General features: G+C 48.8%; 1 protein-coding gene across 1 annotated transcript in view; it reads right to left on the bottom strand.

Moving 5' to 3' along the window:
- EMILIN1 (elastin microfibril interfacer 1) overlaps positions 1-15023 on the bottom strand; it is a 53605-nt gene that overhangs the window by 23753 nt on the left and 14829 nt on the right. The window contains exon 4 of the mRNA XM_072143998.1: positions 6816-8978. Within this exon, the coding sequence (XP_072000099.1) occupies positions 6816-8978 (2163 nt within the window). The remainder of the gene's footprint in view (positions 1-6815; positions 8979-15023) is intronic.

Below are 15023 nucleotides of genomic sequence, written 5' to 3'. Positions count from 1 at the left end.
ACACAGGACCCTACACATAGTACACAGGACCCGTGCACATAGTACACAGGACACCCTGCACATAGTACACAGGACACTGCACATAGTACTCAGGACCCCTGCACATAGTACACACTGCACATAGTACTCAATGCACATAGTACACAATGCACATAGTACACAGGACCCCTGCACATAGTACACACTGCACATAGTACACACTGCACATAGTACACTCTGCACATAGTACACAGGACCCCTGTACATAGTACACAGGACACTCTGCACATAGTACACAGGACACTCTGCACATAGTACACAGGACACCCTGCACATAGTACACAGGACCCTGCACATAGTATACACCCTGCACATAGTACACAGGACCCTGCACATAGTACACAGGACACTCTGCACATAGTACACAGGACACTCTGCACATAGTACACAGAACCCGTGCACATAATACACAGGACCCTGCACATAGTACACCCTGCACATAGTACACAGGACACTGCACATAGTACACAGGACCCCTGCACATAGTACACAGGAGCCTTCACATAGTACACAGGAGCCTTCACATAGTACACAGGACACTCTGCACATAGTACACAGGACACTCTGCACATAGTACACAGGACACTCTGCACATAGTACACAGGACCCTGCACATAGTATACACCCTGCACATAGTACACAGGACACTCTGCACATAGTACACAGGACCCTGCACATAGTATACACCCAGCACATAGTACACAGGACACTGCACATAGTACACACCCTGCACATAGTACACACTGCACATAGTACACACCCTGCACATAGTGCACAGGACACTGCATATAGCACACACTGCGCATAGTACCCAGGACACTCTGCACATAGTACACAGGACACTGCACATAATACACACCCCTGAACATAGTACACACTGCACATAGTACACAGGACACTCTACATAGTACACCCTGCACATAGTACACACCCTGCACATAGTACACAGGACACTGTACATAGTACACCCTGCACATAGTACACAGGACACTGTACATAGTACACAGGACACTGCACATAGTACACAGGACCCTGCACATAGTACACAGGACCCTGCACATAGTACACAGGACACCCTGCACATAGTACACAGGACACTGCACATAGTACACAAGACACTGCACATAGTACACAGGACCCCTGCACATAGTACACACTGCACATAGTACACAATGCACATAGTACACTCTGCACATAGTACACTCTGCACATAGTACACTCTGCACATAGTACACAGGACACTGCACATAGTACACAGGACCCCTGTACATAGTACACAGGACCCCTGCACATAGTACACAGGACACTCTGCACATAGTACACAGGACACTCTGCACATAGTACACAGGACACTCTGCACATAGTACACAGGACACTTTGCACATAGTACACAGGACCCTACACATAGTACACAGGACCCGTGCACATAGTACACCCTGCACATAGTACACAGGACATTGCACATAGTACACAGGACCCTTCACATAGTACACCCCCTGCACATAGTACACCCCCTGCACATAGTACACACCCCTTGCACATAGCACACAGGACCCCTACACATAGTACACAGGACCCTGCACATAGTACACCCCCTGCACATAGTACACCCCCTGCACATAGTACACAGCACCCTGCACATAGTACACAGGACACCCTGCACATAGTACACAGGACACCCTGCACATAGTACACAGGACACCCTGCACATAGTACACAGGACCCCTGCACATAGCACACAGGACCCTGCACATAGTACACCCCCTGCACATAGTACACAGGACCCTGCACATAGTACACAGGACACCCTGCACATAGTACACCGGACACTGCACATAGTACACAGGACCACTGCACATAGTACACAATGCACATAGTACACAATGCACATAGTACACAGGACCCCTGCACATAGTACACAATGCACATAGTACACTCTGCACATAGTACACAGGACACTGCACATAGTACACAGGACCCCTGTACATAGTACACAGGACCCCTGCACATAGTACACAGGACACTCTGCACATAGTACACAGGACACTCTGCACATAGTACACAGAACCCGTGCACATAATACACAGGACCCTGCACATATTACACCCTGCACATAGTACACAGGACACTGCACATAGTACACAGGACCCCTGCACATAGTACACAGGAGCCTTCACATAGTACACAGGAGCCTTCACATAGTACACAGGACACTCTGCACATAGTACACAGGACACTCTGCACATAGTACACACTGCACATAGTACACACTGCACATAGTACACACCCTGCACATAGTACACAGGACACTGCATATAGCACACACTGCGCATAGTACCCAGGACACTCTGCACATAGTACACACCCCTGAACATAGTACACACTGCACATAGTACACAGGACACTCTACATAGTACACCCTGCACATAGTACACAGGACACTGTACATAGTACACCCTGCACATAGTACACACCCCTTGCACATAGCACACAGGACCCCTACACATAGTACACAGGACCCTGCACATAGTACACCCCCTGCACATAGTACACCCCCTGTACATAGTACACAGGACACTGCACATAGTACACAGGACCCTGCACATAGTACACAGGACCCTGCACATAGTACACAGGACACCCTGCACATAGTACACAGGACACTGCACATAGTACACAAGACACTGCACATAGTACACAGGACCCCTGCACATAGTACACACTGCACATAGTACACACTGCACATAGTACACTCTGCACATAGTACACAGGACACTGCACATAGTACACAGGACCCCTGTACATAGTACACAGGACCCCTGCACATAGTACACAGGACACTCTGCACATAGTACACAGGACACTCTGCACATAGTACACAGGACACTTTGCACATAGTACACAGGACCCTACACATAGTACACAGGACCCGTGCACATAGTACACCCTGCACATAGTACACAGGACACTGCACATAGTACACAGGACCCTTCACATAGTACACAGGACACTCTGCACATAGTACACAGGACACTCTGCACATAGTACACAGGACACTCTGCACATAGTACACAGGACCCTGCACATAGTATACATCCCTGCACATAGTACACACCCGGCACATAGTACACAGGACACTGCACAAAGTACACAGGACCCGTGCACATAGTACACCCTGCACATAGTACACAGGACACTCTGCACATAGTACACAGGACACTTTGCACATAGTACACAGGACCCTACACATAGTACACAGGACCCGTGCACATAGTACACAGGACACCCTGCACATAGTACACAGGACACTGCACATAGTACTCAGGACCCCTGCACATAGTACACACTGCACATAGTACTCAATGCACATAGTACACAATGCACATAGTACACAGGACCCCTGCACATAGTACACACTGCACATAGTACACACTGCACATAGTACACTCTGCACATAGTACACAGGACACTGCACATAGTACACAGGACCCCTGTACATAGTACACAGGACACTCTGTACATAGTACACAGGACACTCTGCACATAGTACACAGGACACTCTGCACATAGTACACAGGACACCCTGCACATAGTACACAGGACCCTGCACATAGTACACAGGAGCCTTCACATAGTACACAGGAGCCTTCACATAGTACACAGGACACTCTGCACATAGTACACAGGACACTCTGCACATAGTACACACTGCACATAGTACACACTGCACATAGTACACACCCTGCACATAGTACACAGGACACTGCATATAGCACACACTGCGCATAGTACCCAGGACACTCTGCACATAGTACACACCCCTGAACATAGTACACACTGCACATAGTACACAGGACACTCTACATAGTACACCCTGCACATAGTACACAGGACACTGTACATAGTACACCCTGCACATAGTACACACCCCCTGTACATAGTACACAGGACACTGCACATAGTACACAGGACCCTGCACATAGTACACAGGACCCTGCACATAGTACACAGGACACCCTGCACATAGTACACAGGACACTGCACATAGTACACAAGACACTGCACATAGTACACAGGACCCCTGCACATAGTACACACTGCACATAGTACACACTGCACATAGTACACTCTGCACATAGTACACAGGACACTGCACATAGTACACAGGACCCCTGTACATAGTACACAGGACCCCTGCACATAGTACACAGGACACTCTGCACATAGTACACAGGACACTCTGCACATAGTACACAGGACACTTTGCACATAGTACACAGGACCCTACACATAGTACACAGGACCCGTGCACATAGTACACCCTGCACGTAGTACACAGGACACTGCACATAGTACACAGGACACTCTGCACATAGTACACAGGACACTCTGCACATAGTACACAGGACACTCTGCACATAGTACACAGGACCCTGCACATAGTATACATCCCTGCACATAGTACACACCCGGCACATAGTACACAGGACACTGCACAAAGTACACAGGACCCGTGCACATAGTACACCCTGCACATAGTACACAGGACACTCTGCACATAGTACACAGGACACTTTGCACATAGTACACAGGACCCTACACATAGTACACAGGACCCGTGCACATAGTACACAGGACACCCTGCACATAGTACACAGGACACTGCACATAGTACTCAGGACCCCTGCACATAGTACACACTGCACATAGTACTCAATGCACATAGTACACAATGCACATAGTACACAGGACCCCTGCACATAGTACACACTGCACATAGTACACACTGCACATAGTACACTCTGCACATAGTACACAGGACCCCTGTACATAGTACACAGGACACTCTGCACATAGTACACAGGACACTCTGCACATAGTACACAGGACACCCTGCACATAGTACACAGGACCCTGCACATAGTATACACCCTGCACATAGTACACAGGACCCTGCACATAGTACACAGGACACTCTGCACATAGTACACAGGACACTCTGCACATAGTACACAGAACCCGTGCACATAATACACAGGACCCTGCACATAGTACACCCTGCACATAGTACACAGGACACTGCACATAGTACACAGGACCCCTGCACATAGTACACAGGAGCCTTCACATAGTACACAGGAGCCTTCACATAGTACACAGGACACTCTGCACATAGTACACAGGACACTCTGCACATAGTACACAGGACACTCTGCACATAGTACACAGGACCCTGCACATAGTATACACCCTGCACATAGTACACAGGACACTCTGCACATAGTACACAGGACCCTGCACATAGTATACACCCAGCACATAGTACACAGGACACTGCACATAGTACACACCCTGCACATAGTACACACTGCACATAGTACACACCCTGCACATAGTGCACAGGACACTGCATATAGCACACACTGCGCATAGTACCCAGGACACTCTGCACATAGTACACAGGACACTGCACATAATACACACCCCTGAACATAGTACACACTGCACATAGTACACAGGACACTCTACATAGTACACCCTGCACATAGTACACACCCTGCACATAGTACACAGGACACTGTACATAGTACACCCTGCACATAGTACACAGGACACTGTACATAGTACACAGGACACTGCACATAGTACACAGGACCCTGCACATAGTACACAGGACCCTGCACATAGTACACAGGACACCCTGCACATAGTACACAGGACACTGCACATAGTACACAAGACACTGCACATAGTACACAGGACCCCTGCACATAGTACACACTGCACATAGTACACAATGCACATAGTACACTCTGCACATAGTACACTCTGCACATAGTACACAGGACACTGCACATAGTACACAGGACCCCTGTACATAGTACACAGGACCCCTGCACATAGTACACAGGACACTCTGCACATAGTACACAGGACACTCTGCACATAGTACACAGGACACTCTGCACATAGTACACAGGACACTTTGCACATAGTACACAGGACCCTACACATAGTACACAGGACCCGTGCACATAGTACACCCTGCACATAGTACACAGGACACTGCACATAGTACACAGGACCCTTCACATAGTACACAGGACACTCTGCACATAGTACACAGGACACTCTGCACATAGTACACAGGACACTCTGCACAAAGTACACAGGACCCTGCACATAGTATACACCCCTGCACATAGTACACACCCGGCACATAGTACACAGGACACTGCACAAAGTGCACACCCTGCACATAGTACACAGGACACTGCACATAATACACACCCTGCACATAGTACACACTGCACATAGTACACACCCTGCACATAGTACACAGGACACTGCACATAATACACACCCTGCACATAGTACACACTGCACATAGTACACACTGCACATAGTACACACCCTGCACATAGTACACAGGACACTGCACTTAGTACACAGGACACTACACATAGTACACAGGACACTACACATAGTACACAGGACACTGCATACAGTACACCCTGCACTGCTTTTAGTAAATGAGCCCCAATGTCTTATATTGAGGGCAAAACTGTCAGCTATCTAGAGCTCAATTCTCTATGGACATCATCAGATGAACAGATGTCTCCTGGATGTAGGGGCACTGGCCCTTCTGGACGTGATGGTCCTGACTGCAGAATGTGGATGTGCCTGACTATGGGGTCATGACCACATTACAGACGGTCACGTCCATCTGATGCCCTTCCCATCTCATAAAGTTATAATAACCTTCTGTGTCTTACCCATAAAGTCCTGTAGAGTGAAATTTCGGAACTCGGTGGAGAGGACCAGCATGGAGCTGTTCAGAGTGTTCAGCCGACCATTGATATTGTTGAGTTGATTGTTGTGAAGTTTATCAAACCAAGCAGTGTGGGTCCTGAGGGTGCTGTTCACCTCCTGCACACAGTTCCACAGGCCAGACACGTGCTTGTTGAGGTTCTCCTTGATCTTGTGCAGGCTCCCGGAGACTGTATCAAGCTTGAGGCAGATGTTCTCCAGCTTAGACACTCGGTCCTCCAGTCCTCCTGAAGAACGCCTGCACTCCCGGCTCTCCTCCATCACCATGCTGCCAAAGCTGTTGATTTCTTTCTGGAAGAGGTGGAACTTCTCTGTGTTGTCCTTGATGTGGTCCGTCACCTCCTCCTGAAGCTTATTTATCTCAGATATAAGTTTGTGCTTGGTTGTTCCCAGGTCATGGATGTCTGTCTCGTGTTTCTCCACACTTTCTTGTAGATCTTTGACACTATCATTTAAGGATGAGAAGGTCACAATGATGTTGGAAAGTTCTCCCTGTAGGTGCTTCAGTTCTCCACTAGAGCTTCCTCCAAAGACAGTGAAGCCATCAAGAGGTTTGTTGGAGCCACTCAGCCCCTCCTCTGCTTTGTTGTGGATAGCCTGACATGTGGCTGTGCACTCCTCCACCTGCTCCTTTAACTTGCCCACTTCCTCCTGCAGGTTGGAGCACACCTGTCCGCAGCTCCTGTAGTCAAACTGTATCATCTTTTTAAGGGTTGCGATATTATTCTCCATGTCGAGCATCTTCCCATTAGTGTCGTTCTGATAGTGAGCAATGTTCAGATCAAAGCGGTCCAGATCATCCAAGATGGTGGCTGTGAATCTGTCCTGCGCATCTTTCAGGTCATTAAATAACTTTGTGTAAGACTCTCCACTGGCATCCACAAAGACCTTCACATTGCTGAGCTCCTCGTCCAGGTCGCTGAGTGTCCCTTGCACTTTGCTTCCAGATTCTCTAAGCTCTGTGATGTCAGAGTGGAAAATCTGTATCTGGTTTGTGTTTTGCTTCACCAAACTCTCTAAGTCCGAGACGGCCTGAGTCACATCTGAGCTCTGCTTGCTGCATTGGTCTCTGCAATGGTGGACGGAACTGGTCACCTGACCGCTTAGACCCTGGACATCCTCCATGACTTTCTTAATGCGATCTTCATTCTTGCCGACTCGATCTTTCAGAGAATCCATATCGAGAGAGAAGTCCACCATCTTATGCTCCATCAGATCCCGGAAGCCAGAACTGTTGCCCAACTCGGTGAGCAGGATGTTAATTTTGTAGTCGTTGCCTTGAATGCGATTCTTCAGATCGTCTTTCAGTTTGTCAATCTCATCCTGGAAATGGTTTTTAATCTCGTCTCTGTAGTGGTAGTAATGCTCCTCCAGGGTGCGCCTGGTGGTGTTCATTCGGCCCTCAATGTCTGACAGGCGGTTGTTGAGGTTAGTGCCCATGTGGTTGATATCGTTGTTGCTACCTTCTACTCGCTCCTTATCTAGGCGGACAGTCAGGGCCACCACGGATCCAGACAAGGTGTCTGCTCTGTTTTCAGCCTCATCCACTCTTCTGCGCAGATCAGCTACTTCTTGGCAACAATCCTTTGGCAGTCGTGTTGTCAGCTCCACCACACGTGACTGGATGTTCTGCACGGCTTCTCGGTTGCGTAGGTCCACAGAGTTGATAAGTTTCTCCAGTCCCCGTACACGGTCCCTTTCTTCATTTTGTTGATTTCGGAAGCCCTCCACTCCCGAGAGGCACGCCGAGCACGACTGCTGCATCCTTCTTTCCACCTCTTGTAAGATGTCTCCTCTCAGGTCTGTAATGTAGTCAGAGCTGCCCAGGGGCTTATTGGGATTCAGGTGTCCAAGCTCTTGGTCATGGTCCTTCACTTTCTTATCTAGGTTTGTCAGCAGAGTTTGGATGTCATTGAGTTTTTCGGACATATCGGACTGGCTGGAATCTGCTGGCTGCTTCCCATTCATCACATTTTCTACAGTAATACGAATCTCGGACTGGAATTTTTCATTCATCCCTAGAAGTGTAGATTGTAAGGTCTGCAGCTCCTTGGTCAGACGTTGCACCTTGTCCTCCAGTTGCTTCACTTTCTCAGAGTCTCCTTGACCTGACAGAGAGTAATTCATAGAATTATAATGTGCACTGCTACATGCCAAGAGGCTCCTGACACCTGGCAATACCTTCATACTGGGAGAACTCTATGGTCACCACCTACGAGGAGGATTGGAAGCTTGAAAAGAAGACAGAACCCAGAGAGAAACTGTGAAGAGCAAGAGAGAAGGACAATGGTGAAAACTGCAGATCCAGAGCACAGGAGGAAGAATCGCGGGAGAACAGAAGAATCGGGGGAGCACAGGAAGAAGAATCAGGGGAGCACAGAAGGAACAATTGGGGGAGCACAAAAGAATCAGGGGAGCACAGAAGGAACAATCGGGGGAGCACAGGAATAAGAATCGGGGGAGCACAGGAATAAGAATCGGGGGAGCACAGGAATAAGAATCGGGGGAGCACAGGAATAAGAATCGGGGGAGCATAAGAAGAAGAATCAGGGGAGCACAGGAAGAAGAATTGCGGGAGCACAGGAAGAAGAATCAGGGGAGCACAGGAAGAAGAGTCAGGGGAGCACAGGAAGAAGAATTGGGGAGCACAGGAAGAAGAATCGGGGAGCACAGGAGGAAGAATCAGGGGAGCACAGGAGGAAGAATCAGGGGAGCACAGGAAGAAGAATCAGGGGAGAACAGGAAGAAGAATCAGGGGAGAACAGGAAGAAGAGTCAGGGGAGAACAGGAAGAAGAATCAGGGGAGCACAGGAAGAAGAATCAGGGGAGAACAGGAAGAAGAATCAGGGGAGAACAGGAAGAAGAGTCAGGGGAGCACAGGAAGAAGAGTCGGGGGAGCACAGGAAGAAGAATTGGGGAGCACAGGAAGAAGAATCGGAGGAGCACAGGAAGAAGAATCAGGGGAGCACGGGAAGAAGAATCAGGGGAGCACAGGAGGAAGAATCAGGGGAGCACAGGAAGAAGAATCAGGGGAGAACAGGAAGAAGAATCAGGGGAGCACAGAAGGAACAATGGGGGGAGCACAAAAGAATCAGGGGAGCACAGAAGGAACAATCGGGGGAGCACAGGAATAAGAATCGGGGGAGCACAGGAATAAGAATCGGGGGAGCACAGGAATAAGAATCGGGGGAGCATAAGAAGAAGAATCAGGGGAGCACAGGAAGAAGAATTGCGGGAGCACAGGAAGAAGAATCAGGGGAGCACAGGAAGAAGAGTCAGGGGAGCACAGGAAGAAGAATTGGGGAGCACAGGAAGAAGAATCGGGGAGCACAGGAGGAAGAATCAGGGGAGCACAGGAGGAAGAATCAGGGGAGCACAGGAAGAAGAATCAGGGGAGAACAGGAAGAAGAATCAGGGGAGAACAGGAAGAAGAGTCAGGGGAGAACAGGAAGAAGAATCAGGGGAGCACAGGAAGAAGAATCAGGGGAGAACAGGAAGAAGAATCAGGGGAGAACAGGAAGAAGAGTCAGGGGAGCACAGGAAGAAGAGTCGGGGGAGCACAGGAAGAAGAATTGGGGAGCACAGGAAGAAGAATCGGAGGAGCACAGGAAGAAGAATCAGGGGAGCACGGGAAGAAGAATCAGGGGAGCACAGGAGGAAGAATCAGGGGAGCACAGGAAGAAGAATCAGGGGAGAACAGGAAGAAGAGTCAGGGGAGCACAGGAAGAAGAGTCGGGGGAGCACAGGAAGAAGAATCGGGGAGCACGGGAAGAAGAATCGGAGGAGCACAGGAAGAAGAATCGGAGGAGCACAGGAAGAAGAATCAGGGGAGCACAGGAAGAAGAATCGGGGAGCACGGGAAGAAGAATCGGGGAGCACGGGAGGAAGAATCAGGGGAGAACAGGAAGAAGAATCAGGGGAGAACAGGAAGAAGAATCAGGGGAGCACAGGAAGAAGAGTCGGGGGAGCACAGGAAGAAGAATCAGGGGAGCACAGGAGGAAGAATCAGGGGAGCACAGGAAGAAGAATCGGGGGAGAACAGAAAGAAGAATCGGGGAGCACAGAAGGAGCAATCAGGGGAGCACAGGAAGAAGAATCAGGGGAGCACAGGAAGAAGAATCGGGGAGCACAGGAGGAAGAATCGGGGGAGAACAGAAAGAAGAATCGGGGAGCACAGAAGTAACAATCAGGGGAGCACAGAAGAATCGTGGGAGTACAGAAGGAACAATCGGGGGAGCACAGGAAGAAGAATCAGGGGAGCACAGGAGAATCAGTGGAGAACAGAAGGAACAATTAGGGGAGCACAGAAGGAACAATCGGGGGAGCACAGAAGAATCAGGGGAGCACAGAAGGACTCACAGGTGGGTCTTAAATAATTCTATAAGAACTTGCAAGCCCGGAGGCGTATAGCCGTTGGGCTAATGACTGCACAAAGGGCTCTTAATTAGCGGGGTTCTATGTACAGGAATAGGCCCTTCTTTAACTAAGGTGGTTTTTCCCTTTCCTTTCTGTCTCCCTGCGTATTCCAGGGAGGTGGGGGCTACGTGACTAGGGGCGGGGCTTGTGTCGTGGGTGGTACAGGAAGTGAGCATAGCTTAAATAGGGGCTGCAGACGTCACTCACCCTCTTTCTGGATTGCGTTTCCCACCCGCCCTCCCTTTGTTTACGGTATTTTCGGCTTTGCTTTTGTCACAGCTGGCGGTTGGTTGGGTTATTTGGCCTACATGCCCATTGGCTGGCAGGCATACAGGTGGGAGGGGTTTGGTTGCTCTTTGTTTGTTTAAATTTGTTACCTGTCAAGTTATGTTTTAAATAATACAAAAAAATAATATAAAAAAAATACAAGATGTTTATTATAATAATAATATATAAAGCTGTGGCCGACCCTCATGTCAACCCACATATGTTTATCGTTAATACAAGTCTCTGTGTGTTTATTTATCGGCGAATATTGGTTTAAGGTTAAAGGGGCCTGAGCTCCCGGTGGTTTATGGTTTTAATTTTATTTGGGCAGTCAAGGATACCTGCGCTGGCTAAGAGATTTTAACTATAAGGTTTGAAAATCGCTACACCACTATTGGTCCTACAAGGACTTCTACATCAGTGTGCACAATGCACTTACCTGTATGCGGCTCCCCTCCTATATGGGAAGTCTGATTCCTTCCGTTGCTGAGGTTCTGGTCCCGTAGGTCCTGTAGGTCTTGTGTAGAGCAATACCCTTTCCTCGAGGTTATGTCACGTTTGCAGTAATAATCCACGAGGTGCAGATCAGCGCATGAGCCCCGGCCGGCGGCTTCACTGGATCTGACGTCACCCCAGGAACGGTCCGGCTGGTGAGACGCGTTGTCCAGAGCTCCGGCTCTCTTCCTCAGGGTTGAATTCCTGATCTCACTGATGCGGTTCTTCTTATAGGTACGGTACCCTTGTCAGAAAAAACTGATCACATCCTCGTGGTTGGTTTGGACAATTAGTTCCATTCTGTTTCGTTTTAGAGTGCACCTTTATGTGGCCATATGGTAAATCCTATCGCTACACCTAAATAAAATATCTACGGATAAATTGGCGTAGCTCGGCGAGAACCTGGTCCCCATAGCTGTTCCCCATTTCTGTCTATAAAATTCGTCCTGGTAGAGAAAATAATTCTGATGCAATATAAATAATATAGAATCCATTATAAAATTGATTTTGGACCTTTGTGGTGTCCGATCACAGTATATAGTAATGTTCCCAAAATGTAGTGGGGCTGCCGTACAATGTCCTTTCATTGTTCTAGCATGTGCTTGGGATCTGGGGGGTAAGCTGGGATCATACATACGTACCTTTGGAGTTGATGATCCACATATTGAGATAAGTTTGAGGTCAGGCAATCGAACAGGTCAAAACGCACAGTTCGCTTTATTATTGGAAAAAGGCGGGGGCAGTTAACGAAGGTTAATGAACAGATATTAGATCTATTCGAACAGATTAAACCACACAAAGAACTCCCGGATATTGTCCTCTCAGCAAGTAATATAATAAAAGGAATGAGACAGAAAGAGGAAGAAATCAGGGAAAGAAAGAGACACTAATCTTCCAGGGACTGGGTCCCCCACAGTAACACTAACGTAAAGCCCCTAGAAACACCTCCTAATGACACAACCAGATGCTTCACAGGTGAGCTCTCACACCTTGGAGGATACATCTGCGGAGGATAGAAATCAGTGTATATCCCACTACGGAAATGAAAGATCTAACATTCCTGTACCAAATCCAGGTGGGCATACTAGGGGACAGCCGCAAAAACTAAAATCTGATCCAACAAATCAATATAAAAAGAGCTGGACGTCCTCTCCAAAAAAGGCAAATCTCTGGGCATCTTAACAAAACAGGAATACGATTTCATTAACAATCAAAACCCGCGTGTGGCGGTATTATATTATATATTATATTACTTACCAAAAATCCAGAAGTCTTGTATTAACCCACCCGGGCGCCCTATTGTATCGGGCATCGCTTGCCTGAACTCCAAAGGTACGTATGTATAATCCCAGCACACCCCCCAGATCCCAAGCACATGTTAGAACAATGAAAGGACATTGTACGGCAGCCCCACTACATGCATTAGAACACTAGACATCACATCACTATATACTGTGATCGGACACCACAAAGGTCCAAAATCAATTTTATAATGGATTCTATATTATTTATATTGCATCAGAATTATTTTCTCTACCAGGACGAATTTTATAGACAGAAATGGGGAACAGCTATGGGGACCAGGTTCTCGCCGAGCTACGCCAATTTATCCGTAGATATTTTATTTAGGTGTAGCGATAGGATTTACCATATGGCCACATAAAGGTGCACTCTAAAACGAAACAGAATGGAACTGTCCAAACCAACCACGAGGATGTGATCAGTTTTTTCTGACAAGGGTACCGTACCTATAAGAAGAACCGCATCAGTGAGATCAGGAAACCAACCCTGAGGAAGAGAGCCGGAGCTCTGGACAACGCGTCTCACCAGCCGGACCGTTCCTGGGGTGACGTCAGATCCAGTGAAGCCGCCGGCCGGGGCTCGTGCGCTGATCTGCACCTCGTGGATTATTACTGCAAACGTGACATAACCTCGAGGAAAGGGTATTGCTCTACACAAGACCTACAGGACCTACGGGACCAGAACCTCAGCAACGGAAGGAATCAGACTTCCCATATAGGAGGGGAGCCGCATACAGGTAAGTGCATTGTGCACACTGATGTAGAAGTCCTTGTAGGACCATTAGTGGTAAAGCGATTTTCAAACCTTATAACCTCATAGCCAGCGCAGGTATCCTTGTTCTTATAGAAGTATGTAATTTGTAGCAGTGGAGAGGCACACTGTCCTTACCAGCGAAGCCCTGCGCCAGTGTATATCAAATATATCTTGGGTCTTAAATAATCTCTCTATTGTCACGTTAAATGCTGTCATCTTCTTTATCTATGTGGTCAGGGGAGCGAAAAAGAGGGATCCAGGGGTATAGCAGGAGGGAGGAGCCGCGGGCTACAGCAGCAGGGGGGGGTGTGTTGGGGTATAGCAAGAGGGGGAGCGAGGGTATAGAAAGAGGCGGAGCTTGGATAAAGCAAGAGGGGGAGCGGGGTATAGAAAGAGGCGGAGCCGGGTTAAAGCAAGAGGCAGAGCCGAGGTAAAGCAAGAGGGTGAGCCAGGGTATAGCAGGAGGAAGAGCCGGGGTATAGCAAGAGGCGGAGCCAGGGTATAGCAAGAGGCGGAGCCAGGGTATAGCAAGAGGCGGAGCCAGGGTATAGCAGGAGGAAGAGCCGGGGTATAGCGGGAGGAAGAGCCGGGGTATAGCGGGAGGAAGAGCCGGGGTATAGCGGGAGGAAAAGCCGGGGTATAGCGGGAGGAAGAGCCGGGGTATAGCGGGAGGAAGAGCCGGGGTATAGCGGGAGGAAGAGCCGGGGTATAGCAAGAGGCGGAGCCAGGGTATAGCAGGAGGAAGAGCCGGGGTATAGCAAGAGGCGGAGCCAGGGTATAGCAAGAGGCGGAGCCAGGGTATAGCAGGAGGAAGAGCCGGGGTATAGCGGGAGGAAGAGCCGGGGTATAGCGGGAGGAAGAGCCGGGGTATAGCAAGAGGTGGAGCCAGGGTATAGCAGGAGGAAGAGCCGGGGTATAGC

The sequence above is a fragment of the Engystomops pustulosus genome, chromosome 3, assembly GCF_040894005.1.
Source record: "Engystomops pustulosus chromosome 3, aEngPut4.maternal, whole genome shotgun sequence".
Lineage (NCBI taxonomy): Eukaryota > Metazoa > Chordata > Amphibia > Anura > Leptodactylidae > Engystomops > Engystomops pustulosus.
The sequence above is the reverse complement of the archived record's forward strand: the minus strand, read 5'-3'. Positions and strand labels throughout refer to the sequence as shown.